Here is a 22,500-nt window from a genome sequence, read left to right on the forward strand (position 1 = left end):
ATATATGTATATATATGTGTGTATGTATATATATATATGTATATATATATATATATATATATATATATATATATATATATAAATATATATATATATATATATATATATATATGTATGTATTTATATGTATATATATATATATATATATATATATATATATATATATATATATATATATATACCAGGAACTAATGATTAATGCTTTATGATAATTCTTTCAAAATTATTCAAAAAATAGGAACCTATAATACCTTCAACATTCTTATAACTTCGTTCATAGGAAAAGCTATTCCGTTCACTGAGAATACTCTCTCTCTCTCTCTCTCTCTCTCTCTCTCTCTCTCTCTCTCTCTCTCTCTCTCTCTCTCTCTCTCTCTCGTAAAGGTTTTCTCTAATCTTATTACTCTATCTTCGCACCTGTTTGTAGCTCAGAAGTAATTTATCAGTCATGTCCAACTTCTCCCTTTCTACATCTGAAGGGACAATGCTCGCCTCTAACTCCTTTTTCAAAAGGAATACCTGACTGGGTCTATTAGACTGGCTGTCCATCAAGAGGAAACTCCTCTTGGAAAGCCATTACCACAGCTCTAGGTGAAGGGTAACTGTGTCGAACTCCTTCAGTCATTCTAGTCGAAGAGGTCTAGATGGAAGAGTTATACGTTTCAAACATGAAAATCAGTTGTTTCTTGATATAACTGTATTTGAGTATAAAGGATTTACTTATTATTTTAATTTTTTGAAGTAAGTGGTTCCCTTTTTCTGTGGTTGCTCAACTACCAATTACATGAACAATGCTCTTTCTGAAATATACTTTAAATAAAAAAAAATTATTATATGAATTCCAACATAGGTAGATTTTTGTAGTCATCTTGGTTAAGATATAGAGTCCTGTTCTGACTGGGGATACCTTAACGTGGTGAAAGGGTTTGTGCATCGCCATGATCATCAAAGCTGTACTAATAAGAACCACCCATACGAGGTTGGTTTGCTGTGAGTGTTCAGGCTTAAATTTCACGCCATCACTGAGCCACTGTGGCCAGCATAGTGAGGAAAATGGCTAAACACCAGGCATGAATAAGGACAAATTTGAGGCATTTGCCTTACAGTGAACTCCAAGCAGCTGCATCTGTTGTTGTTGTTGTTGTTGTTGTTGTTGTTGTTGTTGTTGTTGTTGTTGTTGTTGTTGTTGTTGTTGTTGTATATAGAATAAATCAAAATCAAGAGGAGAATTATCTGCATATTAACAGCTGGGTTTAGTCTAAGCTCGTAAGATATACCAAAGAGAAAATAACCCCCTTTACAAGAGCACTGTCTTTACAAATTGCCGCTGGAAATGGAAGAGAAAATATAGGTTGTAAAGGTAATAAGCTTCAAGATTCATCCGCCCAGTACAACCTTGAAACAAAACTCATTTTATGAGCCGCTGTCTCGATAGAAATTGCTCCAGAAGAAACCAAAAGTGGAAAAGGAATATGATTTTCTGGGAACAAGAGAAGGTTAGATATCTCGCATCTATGTGATGAGGCAGTAATTTCTATTCAAAATTCCCACAGACAAACCCCATCCTAAATATGATTTTGATGCAAGATGTGAAACTGTGATATTACCTGAGGAATCGGAATAATTATATGGAATAATACTGTACATCATTTCAACTAGATATCCCTGATGTCCTACCACATGCACATTATACTTATATATATATATATATATATATATATATATATATATATATATATATATATATATATATATATACATCTTTATATATATATAGTATATCTATCTATCTATCTATCTATCTATCTATCTATCTATCTATATATATATACACATGTGTATATATATATGCATATATATATATATATATATATATATATATATATATATATATATATATATATATATATATATATACATATATAGTATATCTATATATATATGTATGTATATATAAATATATATAGATATGTATATAGTATATCTATCTATCTATCTATCTATCTATATATATATATATATATATATATATATATATATATATATATATATATCTATATATATATATATATATATATATATATATATATATATATATATATATATATATATACTGTATATGACCAAGTACTATATTTATGTATATATATATATATATATATATATATATATATATATATATATATATATATATATATATATATGACCATAAAACAAATGCTTACCATACTCACTCACTCTCAGATAACACGGATATTTTGAGTATCTGAATTTGAAGCATCTTGCAGGAGATATAGAAAATAGGAGAATCATCTAATATATCTAATATCATTCCTCAGCATTCTTAGTCGTCCGGGCTTCCAAAGATAGGTTTAAGCATCAGTTAGCCTTGATATACATATACAGATGTATCCATTAGGTCCTGAAATATAGTTGAGCTTGTAGTATTACACTTAAATATAGTTATGTATACATAATTTATTATATGATAAATACGGATGCAAAAGCAAAATTGATTTAACCGGGATGAAATTAAGTTTGACTTTTGATAATACATAGTTTATTATATTACCCAATTCTACTTCACTGGTGGAACTCAAAATTTTAGATTTTACTTTGTTAAATATAGTTTTTAATAATACATAAATTTAGTTTATTTTATTACCTCATTTTACTTCACTGTTGGAACTCTTAAATTAATTTTCAATTTTATTTGGTTGAATATGGTCTTTATACAATTACTTCACAGAAATACATTACTATGGTGATGAATACTATTGATGAACTGCATATAACATTTAGCCATGACATAATTCGATTATATTTCATGTTAATTTACTTTACAACTATAATAACGTTATTAGTTTTTTTTTTATTATTGACCATAAAATTATGAGCTCGTTTCTCCTTAGCGTTAGAAGTTTAACTTTTTCTGCAGGAAAACTTCCAGAACTTAGAGAAGTTGAGATGAAAACTTCATCTTTTAGGTCTTTTATATTGCAGAAGTTTTTTTTTAACTAAGTAATATTAACGTTAATTTTTTTTTTATATTATTGGCCATAACATAGTGAAAATTAACTGCTATAGACTTACTGTTAAGTCCCCATTATCTAATATTCGATAAGCATATTTCAAATCTTGTATGTTTTCCTTATGCATAAACAATCTTTATTTCGAATAGACTTAATTATGAAAAAGACGAAATAGGACATTGGAAACTATATTTGGGCTAAAATATGCACAAAAACAAAATCTTACATATTCAGATATATAGACCATAGTATTTTTATTAAAATGGTCTGAAGAAATGCTTAAGGGTACACTTGGACACGCTATTCTATCTTGTTTATCATCTTCTTTTTATGATGCTAGTATATTCTATGATAGATCTAATATAATGTTAATTATCTTTAAATATTTAATTTTGTTTATTTATTACTTCTATTGTAGTTTGTTTATTTCCTCCTTTCCCTTCTGGGATATTTTTTTCCCTTGTTGGAGCCCTTGCGCTTATAACATCATGCTTTTCCAACTAGGGTTATAGCGTAGTAAGTAATAATAATAAAAAAAATTCTCTAGTTATCGGGAATTTGATTATTTCCTTTAAATATTTCATGTAGGTCTGGATATAATTCTTCTAGTCTATAATACAATTAAGATATATTAGGGTTCTAAAAATTGGTAATAATTTTCCCATATGAATTTACTATGCCACACCAGTAATTTTTTTTTTTTTTTTTTAGGACACCCATAGCTCTTTGTTACCAATTTCTTTAGTAAATATATTAGAATTTACCTGAAGTAATTCTACTTTCTTCAAATATTAGATTATACTAGTGAATAGTTAGACAAACTTTTTTTTACTCGTTTATAAAATATACAAGACTGATGTAGAATAAAATGTAAAAATGTACCATATTCAGGATGACCTATATCCTTACACATGACAGCTACTAAATAAAAGAAACTTAAACTATAAAGACTTGCTAATTTGAGTTTTAAATTTTGTATTACAATCTGAAAGATCACTTCACTCAGTGTCTTATTCCCAGCTCAAATTTCTATGAACAATCCCTCTATTCTTGTTCACGGCTCAAATCTCTATGAAAAAATAGTTTTATTCCCACCTCAAATTTCTATGAACAATCCAGCTAGCCTTATTCCCAACTTAAATTCCTATGATAAACCCATCTAGAGTTATTCCCAGCTCAAATTTCTATGAAAAATTAATCTAGATTATTCCCAGCACAAATTTCCCAGCACAAACTTCTATGAACAATTCATCAGTCTTATTCCCAGCTAAAATTTCTATGAACAATCCATCTAGCCTTATTCCCAGCTCAAATTTCTATGAACAATCCATCTAGAGTTATTCCCAGATGAAATTTCTACTGAACAAACCATCTAATCTTATTCCCAGCTCAAATTTCTCTGAACAATCCCTCTTAGTCTTATTCCCAGCTCAAATTTCTATTAACAATCTATCCAGTTTTATTCCCAGCTGAAATCTCTATGAACAATTCTAGATTATTCCTAGCTCAAATTTCTATGATTAACCCATCTAAGTGTTATTTCCAGCTCTATTCTTTATGAAAAATCCACTTAATCTTAATCCCAACCTAAATTCCTATGATAAACCCATCTAGAGTTATTCCCAGTTCAAATATCTATGAATAATTCATCTACATTATTCTCAGCTCAAATTTAAATGAAAAATCCATTTTGTCTTATTCTCATCTCAAATTTCTATGAAAAATCCTCTGTCTTATTCCCAGCTCAAATTTCTATGAAAAAACCATTTAGTCTTATTCCCAGCTCAAATTTCTATGAAAAATCCATCTAGCCTTATTCTCGGCTAAAATTTCAAGGAACAATCCTGCTAGTCTACGTTAAATTTGTCCCCCATTCTCATATCCAGCTTCTAAAACTCATTTTGTCTAAACTCAGTTCAGATTTTAGACAACCGACATGGGAATTCAGTTTTCAATCAAAATTTCCACTTGGAATCTGTCTGGAGTTATAGAATCTCCGCTGACAATATATCAAACCTATCTTCATTTTAAACCTTTGTTGTTTGTCAGCCTCAAGTACCAAACTACCAACTAAAAACCTCTTTTGGAATTGTTGACCCTATCAAGTACCAGTTTCTCTGTCTACACTTTCGAAAGCTTAAACTATTTTATATTCCAAAACAAAACTCAATAAGACTTTCAACAGGTTTCCGAAACAAATTTTCCCTTTTTATAAATTACAACCTGCCAAGCAGTTTGCTTTCCGAGACTGAAGTTTTTCTTATTTTCCGAAACCTGAGTTAAATCATTCCCATCTTTTTTGTTACAGGTTTTACAAGAAATTTAAGTTTTTATAGATTACAACCTGACAAGCAGATAATTACTTTAGGTCACTGAAGTAACAGGACAAGAGTGGTTTAAAGAGTAAGTTCTTTTATTTCAACCATGACTTTTGGTCAGCGTGTGGAATATTCCCAACCCTCTTCAAACTCACTTCTGCGTTTGCTTAACTTTGAAAAGATTGAAATGAGAGTTTGGTTTCCAGTCAGCCAAGTATGAATTTGATGGTAATAAAATAAACCTTAAATAATTAAACCTTTAAATTATTAAAGTTAGGAAATTTTATATTTTGTCTACTTAACATCCGTATTTGAATTTGGTAAATATTTCCCATACTTCACACATTTATCAAATGTATATTCAATTTGTATTTAGGTTTAAAAAACTTAGTCATTCAAGCTTATCTTTTAAATAATCTTTTAAATATATAAGTAAATTGTTTCCTCAAAACCATAAATACGTATTAATCAGTGAAGGTCATAAATACTTTATATTAGGGAAGGTACAACTCAATGCTTTTAACATAAACATAATTAAAATTTAATAAGAAAACTTTAGGCTACCATAGTTACAGGAACCTCAAAATGGTAAAACACTAAACAATGGTTAAGGAATCTTATTGCCAACTACTTTCAACAGAAAATTAACTCTTCGTTCACTTGGGACTTTACGAAAGTGAACAGGAAAGCTTAAAAGGTAATCTGAAAACACTATGCAAGGCTAAATTTTTTTTAAATTCAGTTAAATGAAAAGCTATTCTTTTGGGCTCTTAAAATCTACGTTTTAGGAGCATACTAGAAAACCTATTTTATAATGTGACCAATGATATCTTTCAATAAGCAGTCTCATGCCTCAATAAGTATTTGAAACATAGGACAAGGCAAGAAATTTAGACATCCGTAGATTTCAGGACCCAATTTTCAACTTTCAAAGCTTCCTTCAGTATTTTTTTTTTTATTCATTTTATTTTTTTATTTTTTTGGCGTATGGTATTTTCGTTATCTATAATACCTTTGCTCCAGCTTTCGATACCTGAAATTAAAGAGATGTGTCAGTGAAAAGGAATTGGAAGCATGATACAATAAATAAAATTACATAAAGTTACTCTTACTTAAATAAGGTAGATTTAGATAAAAAAAGTTTGGTCCAAGTAGATTACTTTAATTTTCTTATGAACTTTAAATTCAAAAATTCTAAACAACTAAATCTTATAAATATACTAAAAATAAATTAGAAATAGATTCTTAATTTTGACAACTTAAATATCCAAGAGTAAATTATATTTATAATAGCATCTTAAAATTAAAATATTTTTCACAAACCTGAACTGTTTATATGTTTAAATTATTATAAACTTTTTCAATTTTCTCATACAAACTAACATTTTAGTAATGAAAACACCAATATTGAACTGGTGTTTAGTTTGCCTTTTGAAGAGTCTTCACATGACAAAGCTTCAGTATAGGCTTGGTCATATAGGCCTTTTAGCATCCTAATATAGATATAGGATAGTGGCTTCGTAATATATGACTAAAGGGTTTGATTATATCCTGGCCATTTTATAGAGTAATGAGTTTGATATTTTGAAGAGTGATAATATGACCATTTTACAGACTAAAGGGTTTGATAATATTTTCACTGGACAGTATAAAATTAACTCTACGTTACTTTAAAGGTATTTTAAAAAAGTTACTTTAAAAATTTCAAAAATCTTAAAATTTTCAACTTTCAAAAATTATCAAACTGTCCAAAAAAAAAAAAGGCCTTAAAACTAAAAAGATCTCTGAAAGGGAAAGTAAAGATTAGTAATAACCATTTCATCCCCTGCTCCATAGGTCAAAAGACCTACAGAGCAAGGAATGAAATGGCCCTCCATCACCCACGGGGGCGCAGCCCCCGCAGGGAGGAGGTAAAAAAAAATTGTACATAAAAAAAACTTTATACTTAACTTTGTTAAAATGCCGAATGCTGAAGTCTTGTACGATGCCAATCTTTCAAGTTTATTCTTCCATTTGATTTGTATTTTCCTTTTTTCCTTATTGCTGATGGTTCATTGTATCTTAACTTGGGAAATAATCCAATTGTAGTTTTAATGGTATTTTGCGAAAGTCTTGTATCGTAGTGTATCTGGAAATAGAATATTCTTAGTCAGGTACTCATGTCTAAGTGTATAATCCTAAAATTAGCTAGCAAAACTTAAAAGTTATAAAATAGACTTTAAATTAACAGCTAAAAATAAGAAATTAAAAAAAAATATGCTGTGCTCTTTAAGTTTAGCACGCTAAAATCAACTGACTAAGATAAGTTATTATATTGATCCTTCTAAAGCAAACTTGCTTAAAATTAAAAACAATAATGAAATAGAAAATAAAAATTTACTTAAAATTAACAGCTAAAAATAAGAAATTAAAAAAAAGTGCTGTAATTAAGTTTAGCACGCTAAAATTAATTAAGCTAAGTTATTAGATCCTTCTAAAGCAAACTTGCTAGAAATTAAAAACCAGTAATGAAATAAAATCAAAATATTTATATATATAATTTATCGGAAAAAACCTTACAAGTGCAACAGTAGTTCTCTTAGTTCATCAAAACTCGACAGGCGAACCATTCCTGATATAATTTCTCTGAAACAATCCTTTAATGTAACAGTAGTTCTCTTAGTTCATCAAAACTCAACATGAATATAACAAAAGTAACATTACCATATAAACATACCTGTAGGAAATCAGCTGCGCAATTTCAAATTCTAAAGACAAGTTAGTTTATTTTCAGAAAAACCTCTCATTAAGTTTAGAAAAATTCAATGTTAACGACCAGTTACTTTCAGAGTTACAAGGTTTTAAATTTGAGCTTAATAGACCAATTACTATCCAAAAAAAGTTATAAGAATGTTGAATATATCTACAATTACATATTACTACAAGGAAAAAATTAAATGTATGAAAATAGTGAAACTTTAGGTGCCTGTAGTTCAAATTGGACCAAATCATTAACCACATTAAAATCTAATTATGCAAAATAGCTTAAAACAAGTCATTGGAGTTATAGTATCAAGGGGTAAGACATAAGAATTTGGCGAACATTATTTATAAAGGCTGATTTAAACTAACTCTGAACTACCAATATTTACTGCGAATGTAACAACTCACTTTATATTAAAATCTACCAAAGTAATAAGTTTTATAAAAGATAAATAACATACTAAAAGCTAATAAAGATAGGAATACTTATCTTAAAAACATGAACTTAATCACATGTCCGAGTTATAAACATCCATCAACACCACCAAAATCTCTGACAGGTACCAGGAAAACACACAATTAATAAATTACATTACCAATATCACGACGAAAATCTTCCAAACGACGTAGAAATTCCTACGCAAAAGCCTCGATGATACCGAAGCGAAAACTGAAGAACGATCGATTTGTTTACGCAGAAATAAGTTTTGTTTGACGTCACCGGTCAGAAGCAGAAAAATTTCTTTTCTGCCAAGGACGATGAACACCAGACACTTCTTATATCCTCCGTTTTCTGTACACACTTTTTATTTCCTCCGTTTTCTGTTAACGAAAAAACAGAATCCTTTGGATGTCTTATCGCTGGACATTTTTTAGATTTAATTTTTCCTTTCCAGTTGATTCATTAATTAATTTTTTCTGACGTTTAATTGCTAGGATTATTAATACAATTCTTTCTAGTTACTTTGCAAGGATTTCATTACTGCGTATGTTGCCCTAATTCAAGTTTTTGTTAAGATTATATTTTCTAAAAATATTATTTTCGTAAAAATTTACGACGTGAGGATGAACTTCTTAATGTGTAACATAGCTCTGATAACTATGAGAAACACTTTATATACAATATAATGTTATTTAAAAAAAAAAAATCCAGAACCACTGGCACCAAACTTTGAATTTCTATTACCCAGAAAGAGAACTTTAATGAATATCGTAAATTATGTTCGGTACTCTGTATTACACATACATACACAGACATATATATATATATATATATATATATATATATATATATATATATATATATATATATATATATATACATATATATATATATATACGTATATATATAATATATATATAAATATATATGCATATATATATATATATATATATATATATATATATATATATATATATATACATACAATATTATATATATATATATATATATATATATATATATATATATATATATATATATATATATATATATATATATATATTATATATATTATATATATTATATATATATTATATATATATATGTATGTATGTATGTATGTATGTATGTATATATATATATATATATATATATATATATATATATATATATATATATATATATATATATATATATATATATATATACACATATGAACTTATGATAATTCTGTTATTTTCTTCACCCTACAGTATAAAAAAATGTAATTTGGTTTTCCTTCACTTTATTTTTCACAAAACACAAAAAAACAACCAAAAATCATGAAAATAAAGTCGAAATCCCTTTAATTATATATGAACAGCTGAGACTTCTTGCAACAAAACAATATTTGCCCATTTCACACTAAGCCGAACTCAAGTGCAACGAGGCCGACCAAAGTAATAAAAGATAGTTGAAGAAAACTCCCAGCTACATGTCATGCATAATTGAATATCTCCCTTCAGGAGTGGCACAGTATTACTCCTATTCCCGAAAGTGTCGTCCAATCCAGAGTTATATCCGGAGTTATGCGACAGACATCATTCACAGGCGGATATAAATATTCGAGGCGAGTTGCACCACATGAATCCGAGATACTTATAAAATGAGATGGTTATTTTTGCTTGTTCAATTCGTTGCAAACATGCTAGCACAAGCTTTCTAAATAGTCGTTATGATAGAAAGGACTTTGGTAGAGTAGATCTATGGGTGTTTTCACGATGATAATCTCTCTCTCTCTCTCTCTCTCTCTCTCTCTCTCTCTCTCTCTCTCTCTCTCTCTCTCTCTCTCTCTCTCTCTCATTTCAGTCAATGAACCACATAACTATCATAAAAGAACTCTGAACTCTATAGTTATTACCAAAAGCTGTATTATTATTATTATTATTATTATTATTATTATTATTATTATTATTATTATTATTATTATTATTATTATTATTATTGTGAGAGTTTAACGGAAACTACAAGTGTGGTAAGCAGCTCTTCTAGGAGAAGGACCCTCCAAAATCAAACCATTGTTCTTTAGGTAGTAGGTTGCCCAGGGCACCAGCTAGGTACTTATAAAATGAGATGGTTATTTTTGCTTGTTCAATTCGTTGCAAACATGCAAGCACAAGGAAACAAACTTGTTTGCCTGGAAATAGCAGCTTGTGAGAGTTTAACGGAAACTGTAAGTGTAGTAAGGAGCTCTTCTAGGAGAAGGACCCTCCAAAATCAAACCATTGTAGGTTGCGCAGGCCACAAGCCACCCGTTGAGATACTACCGCTAGAGAATTATGGGGTCCTTTGACTAGCCTGACAGTACTACATTGGATCCTTCTCTCTAGCTACGGTTCATTTCCCCATTGCCTACACATATACCGAATAGCCTGCCATATTCTTTACATATTCTCCTCTCTGTCCTCATGCACCTGACAAAACTGAGATTACCAGACAATTCTTCTCTCAAGGGGTTAACTATTGCACTGTAATTTTTCAGTGGCTCCTTTCCTCTTGGTAAGGGTAGAAGAGACTCTTTAGCTATGGTAAGCGGCCCTTCTAGGAGAAGGACACTAAAACAAAACCATTGTTCTCTAGTCTTGGGTAGTGCCATACCATTTGTACCATGGTCTTCCACTTTCTTGGGATAGTTTTCTTGCTTGAGAGTACACTCAGACACACTATTCTATCTTATTTCGCATCCTCTTGTTTTATTAAATTTTTCATAGTTTATATAGGAGATATTTATTCTAATGTCTTTACTGTTCTTAAAATATTTCATTTTTTCTTTATTCCTTTCCTCACTGGGCTATATTCCATGTTGGAGCCCCTGGTCTTAGAGCATCCTGCTTCTGAAACTATGGTTGTAGCTTAGTAAGTAAGTAAGTAAGTAAGGAAGTAAGTAAGAATAATAATAATAATAATAATACTAATAATAACAATAATAATAATTCAAAAGACAACAGTGTCTGAAAGCTTTTTCTCTTTTGTTTATGAAAACTTTCCTGGCTAGTACATTGGTGACGCGTTCGTCTAGCATTTGCATGACAGCAGATCGATCCCACTCCAGGACCTTTAGTTTAACGTATTTACTGGAGAGGCCACTGCTATGGCTGGGCACCACAGTGGGTGGTTGGGCTCTCCAGGCTGACGTTCTGGTGAGTATCTATTCAGATGAAACTGGAACTTAAACCAAACACCTTTATACAAAGCCGAGGAGTAGCATGATTAAATGGAAATATTTTTACGAAATATTTTATATATTTATTTTTTTATGTAAATTTATGTATGACATTCTAAAAGGAATTAAAATCAATGAAATTAAACATTACCTTTAAAAATTTATAATTTATTTACTTATATTTTTTCATCTGAATTTATGTACGACATTCTTCATGGGAATTAAAATCAGTGAAATTAAACATTAATATAAAAATGTATAATATTTTCATTAAAATAAAGACTGGGAATGATCACATACATTGTTGATAAGCTGAGTTACTTGTTTCCCTGATCATTGAACTTTCCAGTGAGATACAAAAAGTGATTGCAAATAAAACAACAAAAGTATATACAGAGGAATTTCAAGATACCAATTTCAATATGGCCTTTTTAAATAGTACTAAAAAAAAAGTTTGATAGTTATCAATATTTTTTATTAAAAAACCCTTGCCCTCTCTCCCCCCTACCCTGAAAAAGCCGGCTTCTAATGTTGTTATCAGATCCTCTTTTGAAATAGTACTTTAAAGAAAAAGTTACATAGTTATCAAGATCATTAATTAACTAACCCTTGCCTCCCCCTAAAAAAGGCTGCTTCTAAAATTATTACTATTAGATCAACTCTAAAAGAAAGATGGTCGATTTCCAAGAATTCTATTGAACCACTGGTACCGGTTGCAGCTTGGCAGTTGTGTAGGACAAGCCAAAGGTCTCCATACACCTGTAAGAGATTGTCAAGTTTAATAAGATTCATAGTTTCATCATCTCAAAGTTCCATTTTCTAATATTTTATTGAACAGTAATGTTTGATTTTACAACTTCAATATTGCAGAGTAATTTTTTCTTCAAAATTAGTCACAAAGTGAAGTTATAAAAACATGGCATTACAGAGTAGTTATTTTCTTCAGAATTAATGACAAAAACTAAGTTTGTTTTCATAAAATTGGCATTGCAGAATAGTAATTTTCTTCAGAATTAATGACAAAAGTGAAGTTTGTTTTCATAAACTTGGCATTGCAGAGAGGTTATTTTCCTCTGAATTAATGACAAAAGTGAAGTCTGATTTTATAACCTTGGCATTGCAGAGTAGTTATTTTCTTCAAAATTAGTGACAAAAGTGAAGTTTGAGTTTTTATAAACTTGGCTTTGCAGAGTAGTTATTTTTTTCAGAAATAATGACAAAAGTGAAGTTTGTTTTTATAAACTTGGTATTGTAGCAGAGTAGATATTTTCTTCAGAATTAATGACAAAAGTGAAGTTTGTTTTTATAAACTTGGCATTGCAGAGTAGTTATTTTCTTCAGTATTAATGACAAAAGTGAAGTTTGTTTTCATAAACTTGGCATTGCAGAGAGGTTATTTTCGTCTGAATTAATGCCAAAAGGGAAGTTCGTTTTTATAAACTTGGCATTGCAGAGTAGTTATTTTCTTTAGAATTAATGACAAAAGTTAAGTTTGTTTTCATAAACTTGGCATTGCAGAATAGTAATTTTCTTCAGAATTAGTGATAAAAGCCAAGTTTGTTTTCATAAACTTGGCAATGCAGAGAGGTTAATTTCTTCTGAATTAAAGCCAAAAGTGGTTTGTTTTTATAAACTTGGCATTACAGAGTAGTTATTTTCTTCAGAATTAATGACAAAAGTGAAGTTTGGTTTTATACACTTGGCATTGCAGATTATTAATTTTCTTCAGAATTTATGACAAATGTGAAGTTTGTTTTTATCAACTTGGCATTGAAGCGTAATAATCTATCCACAGAATTAATGACATAAGTAAAGTTTGGCTTTACAACCTCAGAATTGAATAGTAATTTTTCCTCATAATCATGACAAAAGCGAATGTTAGATTCAATCTTATGATATGTTTACAGTTTGAATCTTAAGTTTATTTACATTATCCTAAATAATACGACTGGAGCTTGAATCTTTCCATCATCTATGATGAAGTTTCTGTTCAATAGTATTAACTATAGTCCATTTCTTTTAGCGAGTTATATTTGCACCGACTCGCAACGGTGCCCTTTTAGCTCGGAAAAGTTTCCTGGTCGCTGATTGGTTAGAATTATCTTGTCCAACCAATCAGCGATCAGGAAACTTTTCCGAGCTAAAAGGGCACCGCTGCGAGTCGGTGCAAATATGACTCGCTAAAAGAAATGGACTATAATCATTATAAAAGGTTAAATTGTCGTAAGATGAATTAATAATTTCATACTAAACAAAACAGAATATATGGTGACGTCGTGATGAACTCATCTTACCGATTTCATTATTCGCGGTGCACTTATCCGCGGGTGGTGGCAGTGGCTGGAAGTCTGGGAATGTAATAATTATTTCTTCTTTACCCTGCGACAAAGAAAATATGTTAGAAAACATTGATGGGAAACATACACACACATGAGCCAATATGCTGTGTAATTTAATTCTATTCCTGAAGTTTTTTTTTTTTTTTTTTTTTTTTTTTTTTTTTTTTTTTTTTTTTTTTTTTTTTTTTTTTTTTTTACAAAAAGTATACCGATGACAGCCTCTTCAAATATGCTAAGAAAATATCGTTGTAACTTAACACTTGGAATCATAATAGTTGGTTATGTTTTTTTTTTTTTCTGTGCAGTTTATCCCTACTATTTTTATAGGAAATTGACCATCTAATAACTAGTTTAGAGGGTAATTTAATGACTAAAGACCCCGACTGAATAATTTGTCAGTAATAGATAACCCAAAATGAAAAATAAATGGCTAAAATAATTTTACATTCATTAATAGAAGAAGTCTTTTTTATAAAAATATTTGAATATCTTTTACTGCGTCACTGAGAGATTAACGTCCTTACAGTTTACCCTTTTTTATTATTGTATACATTGATGTCAGCTTAAGGTAAATTTCAAAATAATGATATCAAGATATTCTAAAAATCATGATAAAGAACCAAATCAATATGGAAATACTCAGCTTCTATATCAGCTTAAGGTAACTTCCAAAAGATTAATAAGATATTCTCATAATCATTATAAACTACTAGAGCAATAGGGTAAAATTCTCAGCTTCTATGCAAGCTTATGGTAATCCAAAAGACTGATAATGATATGATATAATTGCCATAATAAACTACTAGAGCAATATGGAAAATACGCATCTTCTACGTCAGCTTAAGGTAAAATTCTAAAGAATAATTGAAAATTATTCATAATAAATTACTAGAGCAATATGGTAAAATACTCAGCTTCTATGTAAGCTTAAGGTAATCCAAAAGATTAATAATAATATAATCTAATAATCATGATAAAGTACTAGAGCAATAATGGAAAGTACTCAGCTTCTATATCAGCTTAAGGTAACTTCCAAAATAATAATTATGAGATAGTCTAATAATCATGATAAAGTACAAGAGCAATAGGGTAAAATACCTTCTATGTAAGCTTAAAGTAATCCAAAAGATTAATAACAATATAATCTAATAATCATGATAAAGTACAGGGGCAATATGGGAAATACTCAGCTTCTATATCAACTTAAGGATAAAAAAAAAACTTTGAATAAATGTAATCAACTTAAGGCTAAAAAAAAAAAGGAGCTTAAAATGAATGTATCTAACCGATTGGCCTCGTGAATCAGTTTTCATTTCACATTGCTGAGCGTGATCTCCGTTAATCACAGCATCTTGGAACCGCTGGACAAGAGCTTCATCATTCCAAGTGTCTTCGGAAGTAAGGATGTCATAGAGAGTCTGATTCTCGTATTCTAAAAGGATCATGAAATTATGGTTTAGATTAAAGTGCTTATAAATAGAGGTTTTCATAAAAAAGCAATGATATCTTACATTATGAGGTAAGAGGACAATTATTTGGAATGTATAGTTAATGTGAACATAAATGTTTGGGCTCTGTTTATATTTCTATGGATCATAAAATATATTGCTGCAGTATATAGTATCATATTACCTATAATTGATTGATTTAAGGTTTTCTGGCATCCTGACATCTAAGGTCATTGACGCCGATATCATTTATCTTATATAAAAATTAAAAGAATATTCAATTCAAACCATAGAAGTTGAATGTCATTATAGAAGTTAAATAGTTTTCAGAAGACCTACTTCTGAAATAAATCTAAAAATGCCACTCGCATAGTAGGACACATCATGTCCAAGAATCTTGGCTATAAGCTCACTGGCTCCACTCAAGAGTCGAAAATTTCATTTCAGTAATAATCCCTGACCTAAAACTAATTTCCAGTGAACAGTGGAGAACTAAGAGGGAATGTGTTGTCTCCTATGTTGTTCAACCTCCTCAAGGATTTTGTAATGCATAGAACAGATGGGAACGGTTGGGAAGAATTGGAATGGATTGGTAACAAGAAATTAGCTGATCTAGAGTATGCTGATGATGCTGTCATTATTAACATGAACACCACAGTACATGAAAAGTTTGCTCACCAAAGTGCATTAAATATCACATGAGGTTGGGCTCAAGCGAGGTAGAAAAAAGACAAGAGGATGAGAAAGGAACATTCAATGGATGATAAAATATCACTGGAAAGAGAGGATTAATGAGGTGGATTCGTTTAGATATTTAAAAAAAAGGTTAAAGTTGCGGGTTTAGGTCTCCCCCTGAGACGGCCTTCATCATCTCCTCGGGTGACCATGAGCCAGCTGGGACTATTATTAGCCCCCTCTAACCTCGCCCCAGGCACCACCCTGGGGAGTAACCCCGGTAGAAGGTCTCACACTATTCGCGCCTTAGCGGGGACGCGAACTTGGGACCTCTGAAACAGAAGCCCACGACGCTACCAACCTAGCTATCCGGAACTATGATCTCTAATACACTATCTTTAGAATTCAGTTTAATGAAAAATTAGACAGCAAATTAGACAATGGCTAGGTTAAGTAAAATTTTGAAATAAAATCGCCTAAAATTACATATAAAAATCAGACCGTATATCAGTTTAGTGAGATCGGTGTTGCTATTTGCACATGCGTCATGGTATAAAAGTAAAACAATATCCAACAGATTTTTTAGATTTGAGAAGAAAACCCTCATAAGAATATTGGGAGTTATATTTGCAGGACAGGATTTGAAATAAAACTATAAGCAAAATTGCTTGAGTGCCAAATGTGGATGACATAATGGTGAAGGGTAGATAGAGATGATTTGGGCATGCTTTTTGTACATCCCAAGAGATATTAGTTCACCTAACTTTCAACTGGGCTCAACAAGGCACTAGAAGAATTTGAAGACTCAGGCCTACGTGGCTGAGGACTATGAAACGTGAAGTAGATGATGATGAATGGAGAAGTAAAGTGTATATGTATATTATATATATATATATCATATACAGTATATATATATATATATATATATATATATATATATATATATATATATATATATATATATATATATATATATACATATATATATTTATTTATTTATTTATATATAAAGATATATGTGTGTGTTAGTGTGTGTATGTGTGTGTGTATGTACAATAAAAAAAATAACAACAATAATAATAATAATAATAATAATAATAATAATAATAATAATAATAATGCTTAGTACATTAAAAGTACTTACCAGCAGGAGCCTTAATGGTAATAAAGCGAAATATCTGAGCAAGGTCTAGTTTCCTTAGACCCGAATCTATGTTACCCGATTTTAGCCCTTCTGCCAATCTCGACTCTGCTTCTTCATCTATTCCGTACCTGAAGAATAACATAAACAATGGAAGAATAACAAACAATGGAAGAATAACAAACAATGGAAGAATAACAAACAATTGAAGAATAACAAACAGGTGAAGAATAAACAATGGAAGAATAACAAACAATGGAAGAATAACAAACAATGGATGAATAACAAACAATGGATGAATAACAAACAATTGAAGAATAACAAACAAGTGAAGAATAAACAATGGAAGAATAACATAAACAATGGAAGAATAACAAACAATGGAAGAATAACATAAACAATGGATGAATAACAAACAATGGAAGAATAACAAACAATGGAAGAATAACAAACAATGGAAGAGTAACAAACAATGGAAGAATAACAAACAATGGAAGAATAACAAACAAATGAAGAATAAACAATGAAACAATATCCAGATGATTTTGTAGATTTCAGAACAAAGCCCTCAGAAGAATATTATAAGTTAAATGGCAGTACAAGATTAGAAATGAAACTACATGAGATTACTAGAGTGCCATATGTGGATGAGATCATGGTGAGGGGTAGATGGAGATGGTTTGTGTATGCTCTTCCTACTCCCCAAGAGAGATTAGTTCACCAAACTTTCAACTGGGCTTCACAAGGCCCTAGAAGGGTTTGAAGTCCCAGGCCTACATAGCTGAGGCGTATGAAACGAATTAGGAGATGATGAGTAGCAAAACAAAGCCTTCAGAAGAATATTAGGAGTTAAATTGCAGGACAGGATTAGAAATGAAACTAAAAGAGAGATTACTAGAGTGCCATATGTGGATGAGATCATGGTGAGGGGTAGAGGGAGATGGTTTGTGTATGCTCTTCTTACTCCCCAAGAGAGATTAGTTCACCCAATGTTCAACTGGGCTTCATAAGGTGCTAAAAGAGTTGGAAGACCCAATCCTACATGGCTGAGGAGTATGAAGCGTGAAGTAGGAGATGATGAATGGAGAAACTTTGATTTAAAAACTCAAGAGAGAGACGACCGGCAAAATCTAACCGAGGCCTTTTGCGTTGATAAGCGTAGGAGATGGGGATAATGATGAACTATTTCATTTATATTCCTTCACTTGGGCCAAGTCTTGTCTTTGGTTATATTAAAAAAATATCCTATTCATTCATATATTTAATATTTAAATTTAATTAATTTACTTACGCGTTTTGAGTTCCACCTTTTCTGAAAAATGAAAAAAATCAGTCTTTAAAATTGAATAAATAATAATGAGATTAGAAATAAGTGATCTATTTCATGTAATGGATGATTCTTTGCAAATTAATTTTTATAAATAGAACGAGATTCTCCCATACAAATGACAATAGAGATTGAAGTTCTTAGCAATCAAGATAAAATACTTTCTTTGATATTTAGTAATTAGCCTTCAGAAAAAGTTAAAGATGACTCTAGATTCCAAATAGAATATAACAGATGAATACTAATGATATATATATATATATATATATATATATATATACATACATACATACATATAAATATATAAAAGCATATATTTGCATAATCATACATACACAGGCATATGCATATTATATATATATATATATATATATATATATATATATATATATATATATATATATATATATATATATATATATATATATGCATATATATATGCATATATATATACACATATATATACATATATATACACACACACACACACACATATATACATATATATATATATATATATATATACATATATAATACCCCTACACATATATATTTGCCTATGCGTCTCTTATCAAGCACTTACGGTTGGTGCTGTGGGTAGATCTCCTTTATCCCAAGAGTTTTAAAGAGATTAGATCTGGACGGACGCGAAGAACAGAAGGTTAAGTCAGTTCGGGGATAGTAATAGAGGAAGCCAAGACACATTTCTTCCTCCGTTCCAAAGCCTCCCTAGACACGTAAAGACAATATAATGATAATTTTTTTTTTATTTTATTTTGTTTAATTTTTTTTATTGATTGATATGTTTGATGAGAGGAAAATTCCGGTCTCTTTTTTATTTGTTATGTAATTAATGTAGATAGTTTTATATTTCATTAACACGTAATGTTTGATATACATAATGGATTAAAATCCTTGTGGATAATATAATGACTTCTATCGTAATTATATGAAGTATAAGAGTATAATATATTATAATCATCATAAAAATTAAAACTAATTCTCACGTAATTAATTGAAATACAACATACATTACAATCATCACACAACTGCTTGAAGTAGCCTACATAAGGCATTATAATTATCATGCAAATTATAATTAACTATCACGTAATTACTTGCGATAAAAAATACATTATAATCATCATGGTCATTACAATGACATTTTTGTAATTATTTTCACTCAATTTTTTTAAATAAAAATCATATTATACTCTCAAATGAATTTTAAGATATTTTTGTATTAAATCTGTACTTAATTTCTTGAAATAATCATATTATAGTCTCAAATGAATGCCAAGATATTTTTGAATTAAATCTGCACTTAATTTCTTGAAATAATCATATTATAGTCTCAAATGAATGCCAAGATATTTTTGTATTAAATCTGCACTTAATTTCTTGAAATAATCATATTATAGTCTCAAATGAATGCCAAGATATTTTTGTATTAAATCTGCAATTAATGTCTTGAAATGAATATTATATTAAAATCCTATTGAAATGATGAAAAGCATAAACTAAACTAGGATTAGTGTCAACAGAGAGTAGAGCTACTCACAAAAGTAGGAACACTACGAGCAGTAGAGTCTAAGCCACATTCAGCAATGATAGAATCTCCAGGATAGATTGTCAGCTCCTTTCTCAATTTTCGAGTTTCTTGGAAATTGAAGTCATAGTTTAAGTCTGAAAAACATTACAATTTAGTCAGATTTATTCAAAATCATTCCATATGTCTATGAATATCATTAGAAAAATTAAAAATATGCTTCATAAAAAGAAGCAAATGCTTTTTTGTTGACCAGGCGAACATGAGTCTTTTTATAGTTTATTTATGACATATTTGTTTTTGATGTTGTTAATAGTTTATATATGACATGACTGTTTTGATGTTGTTACTTTTTTTAGAATGATTTATTGTTACTTTGTTCTCTTCTTTTATCTATTTCCTTATTTCCTTTCCTCACTGGGCTATTTTTCCCTGTTGGAGCCCCTGGGCTTATAGCATCTTGCTTTTCCAACTAGGGTTGTAGCTTGGGTAATAATAATAATAATAATAATAATAATAATAATAATAATAATAATAATAATATAGGTTATTTATATTCACTACTTTCAGATTTTCCATGGGTGGGTATTTCATAAAAGAGTCTAACCTTAGATTTTCATATAATTGAATATTAGTGGAATTTTCAATAACCATCTCCCATATCTCTCTCGCTCTCACATAGATAAATATACTTATACAAAAAAGTACAAACACAAACACATGTATATACATATTTACATATATACAAACATACACAACGATGTACATACACAAGTGTATATATATATATGTATATATACACTATATATTTATTTATATTTATATATATATGTATATATATATAATATATATATATATATATATATATATATATATATATATATACATATATATATACACTATATATATATATATATATATATATATATATATATATATATATATATATATATATATATACACACATACACATAATTTCACATCCTGAAATCATTTCACTCGAATAGCATCATATGCAAACATGAAAGTAAGCAGAAAAAAAGAATAAATTGCATACATCAAGTTTATATATAATTTAACAAAAGACTTAACACGAATATCAATCATAGTCCTCACCTTTTTGTATAACTGGTAGTTCCTTCCTATCTCTAATGTGTCTCAAAGTCATATTTCTCCCTAACAGATGAGCGTGTAGAAAACCAGCAAAAACATTTATGCCATTCGCTGGAAGTGTCTGAAAAATAGTAATAGAAACATGGTAATAAGACCTGCATATAGTGTAGGATTATAAATCTAGTAAACATATTTAACCAACATAGTCCTTATTGTAGAAGTCAGCCACCCTTTGAGATACTAGCACTAGAGAATTATTAGGTCCCTTTGACTGGCCAGATATTACTATTGTTATCATTATCACTAGCTAAGTTATAACCCTAGTTGGAAAAAAAAAAAGATGCTATAAGCCCAAGGGCTCCAACAGGGAAAAATAGCCTAGCTAAGAAAGGAAATAATAAAATAAACGATATGAGAAACGATATGGAGTGAAGAAAGCTCTGGGTGATAGGAGGATAGATGTGAGAGAGGCAAGAGAGCGTGCTAGAAATAGGAATGAATGGCGAGCGATTGTGACGCAGTTCCGGTAGGCCCTGCTGCTGCCTCCGATGCCTTAGATGACCACGGAGGTAGCAGGTAGGGGATTCAGCATTATGAAGCTTCATCTGTGGTGGATAATGTGGGAGGTTGGGCTGTGGCACCCTAGCAGTACCAGCTGAACTCGCTTGAGTCCCTGGTTAGGCTGGAGGAACGTAGAGAGTAGAGGTCCCCTTTTTTGTTTTGTTTCATTGTTGATGTCGGCTACCCCCCAAAATTGGGGGAAGTGCCTTGGTATATGTATGTATGTACATTGGATAGTTCGGCCTATTCTTTATACATTCTCCTTTTTCCTCATATATATTGCAATAAGATAACCGAAAAATTATCCTTACTGCATTGTAATTGTTAAGTGGCTACTTATCACTTGGTAGGGGCAGAAAAGACTCTTTAGCTATGGCAAACAGCTCTTCGAGGAGAAGGACACTTCAAAATCAAACCATTGTTCTCTAGTCTTGTGTAGTGCCACAGTCTCTATACCATGGCACGCTATTCTCTCTGTTTCCTTATTTCCTTTCCTCACTGGGCTATTTTCCCTGTTATATCCTTTGTGCTTATGGCACTCTGCTTCTACAACTAAGGCTGTAGCTTGGCTAATAATAATAATAATAATAATAATAATAATAATAATAATA

General features: G+C 30.0%; 1 protein-coding gene and 1 long non-coding RNA gene across 3 annotated transcripts in view; both read right to left on the minus strand.

Moving 5' to 3' along the window:
• Positions 1 to 6,312: 6,312 nt before the first annotated feature.
• On the minus strand, positions 6,313 to 8,455 carry LOC137637904 (uncharacterized). Its single transcript, XR_011043819.1, has 2 exons — positions 7,301 to 8,455; positions 6,313 to 6,383 (listed from the first exon to the last, which is right to left on the minus strand). It is a non-coding gene; the product is annotated as an uncharacterized lncRNA (long non-coding RNA).
• A 3,865-nt stretch (positions 8,456 to 12,320) lies between these two features.
• Positions 12,321 to 22,500, minus strand: part of LOC137638560 (DBH-like monooxygenase protein 1) — a 24,279-nt gene continuing 14,099 nt past the window's right edge. For both annotated transcript variants that reach the window (XM_068370730.1, XM_068370731.1), the window contains exons 9-16: positions 21,332 to 21,449; positions 20,228 to 20,352; positions 19,250 to 19,395; positions 18,631 to 18,651; positions 17,343 to 17,470; positions 15,362 to 15,507; positions 14,031 to 14,115; positions 12,321 to 12,495 (exon numbers count right to left, since the gene is read on the minus strand). In XM_068370730.1, the coding sequence (XP_068226831.1) occupies positions 12,398 to 12,495; positions 14,031 to 14,115; positions 15,362 to 15,507; positions 17,343 to 17,470; positions 18,631 to 18,651; positions 19,250 to 19,395; positions 20,228 to 20,352; positions 21,332 to 21,449 (867 nt within the window). In that variant the 3' untranslated portion in view covers positions 12,321 to 12,397. The remainder of the gene's footprint in view (positions 12,496 to 14,030; positions 14,116 to 15,361; positions 15,508 to 17,342; positions 17,471 to 18,630; positions 18,652 to 19,249; positions 19,396 to 20,227; positions 20,353 to 21,331; positions 21,450 to 22,500) is intronic.

The sequence above is a fragment of the Palaemon carinicauda genome, chromosome 3, assembly GCF_036898095.1.
Source record: "Palaemon carinicauda isolate YSFRI2023 chromosome 3, ASM3689809v2, whole genome shotgun sequence".
Lineage (NCBI taxonomy): Eukaryota > Metazoa > Arthropoda > Malacostraca > Decapoda > Palaemonidae > Palaemon > Palaemon carinicauda.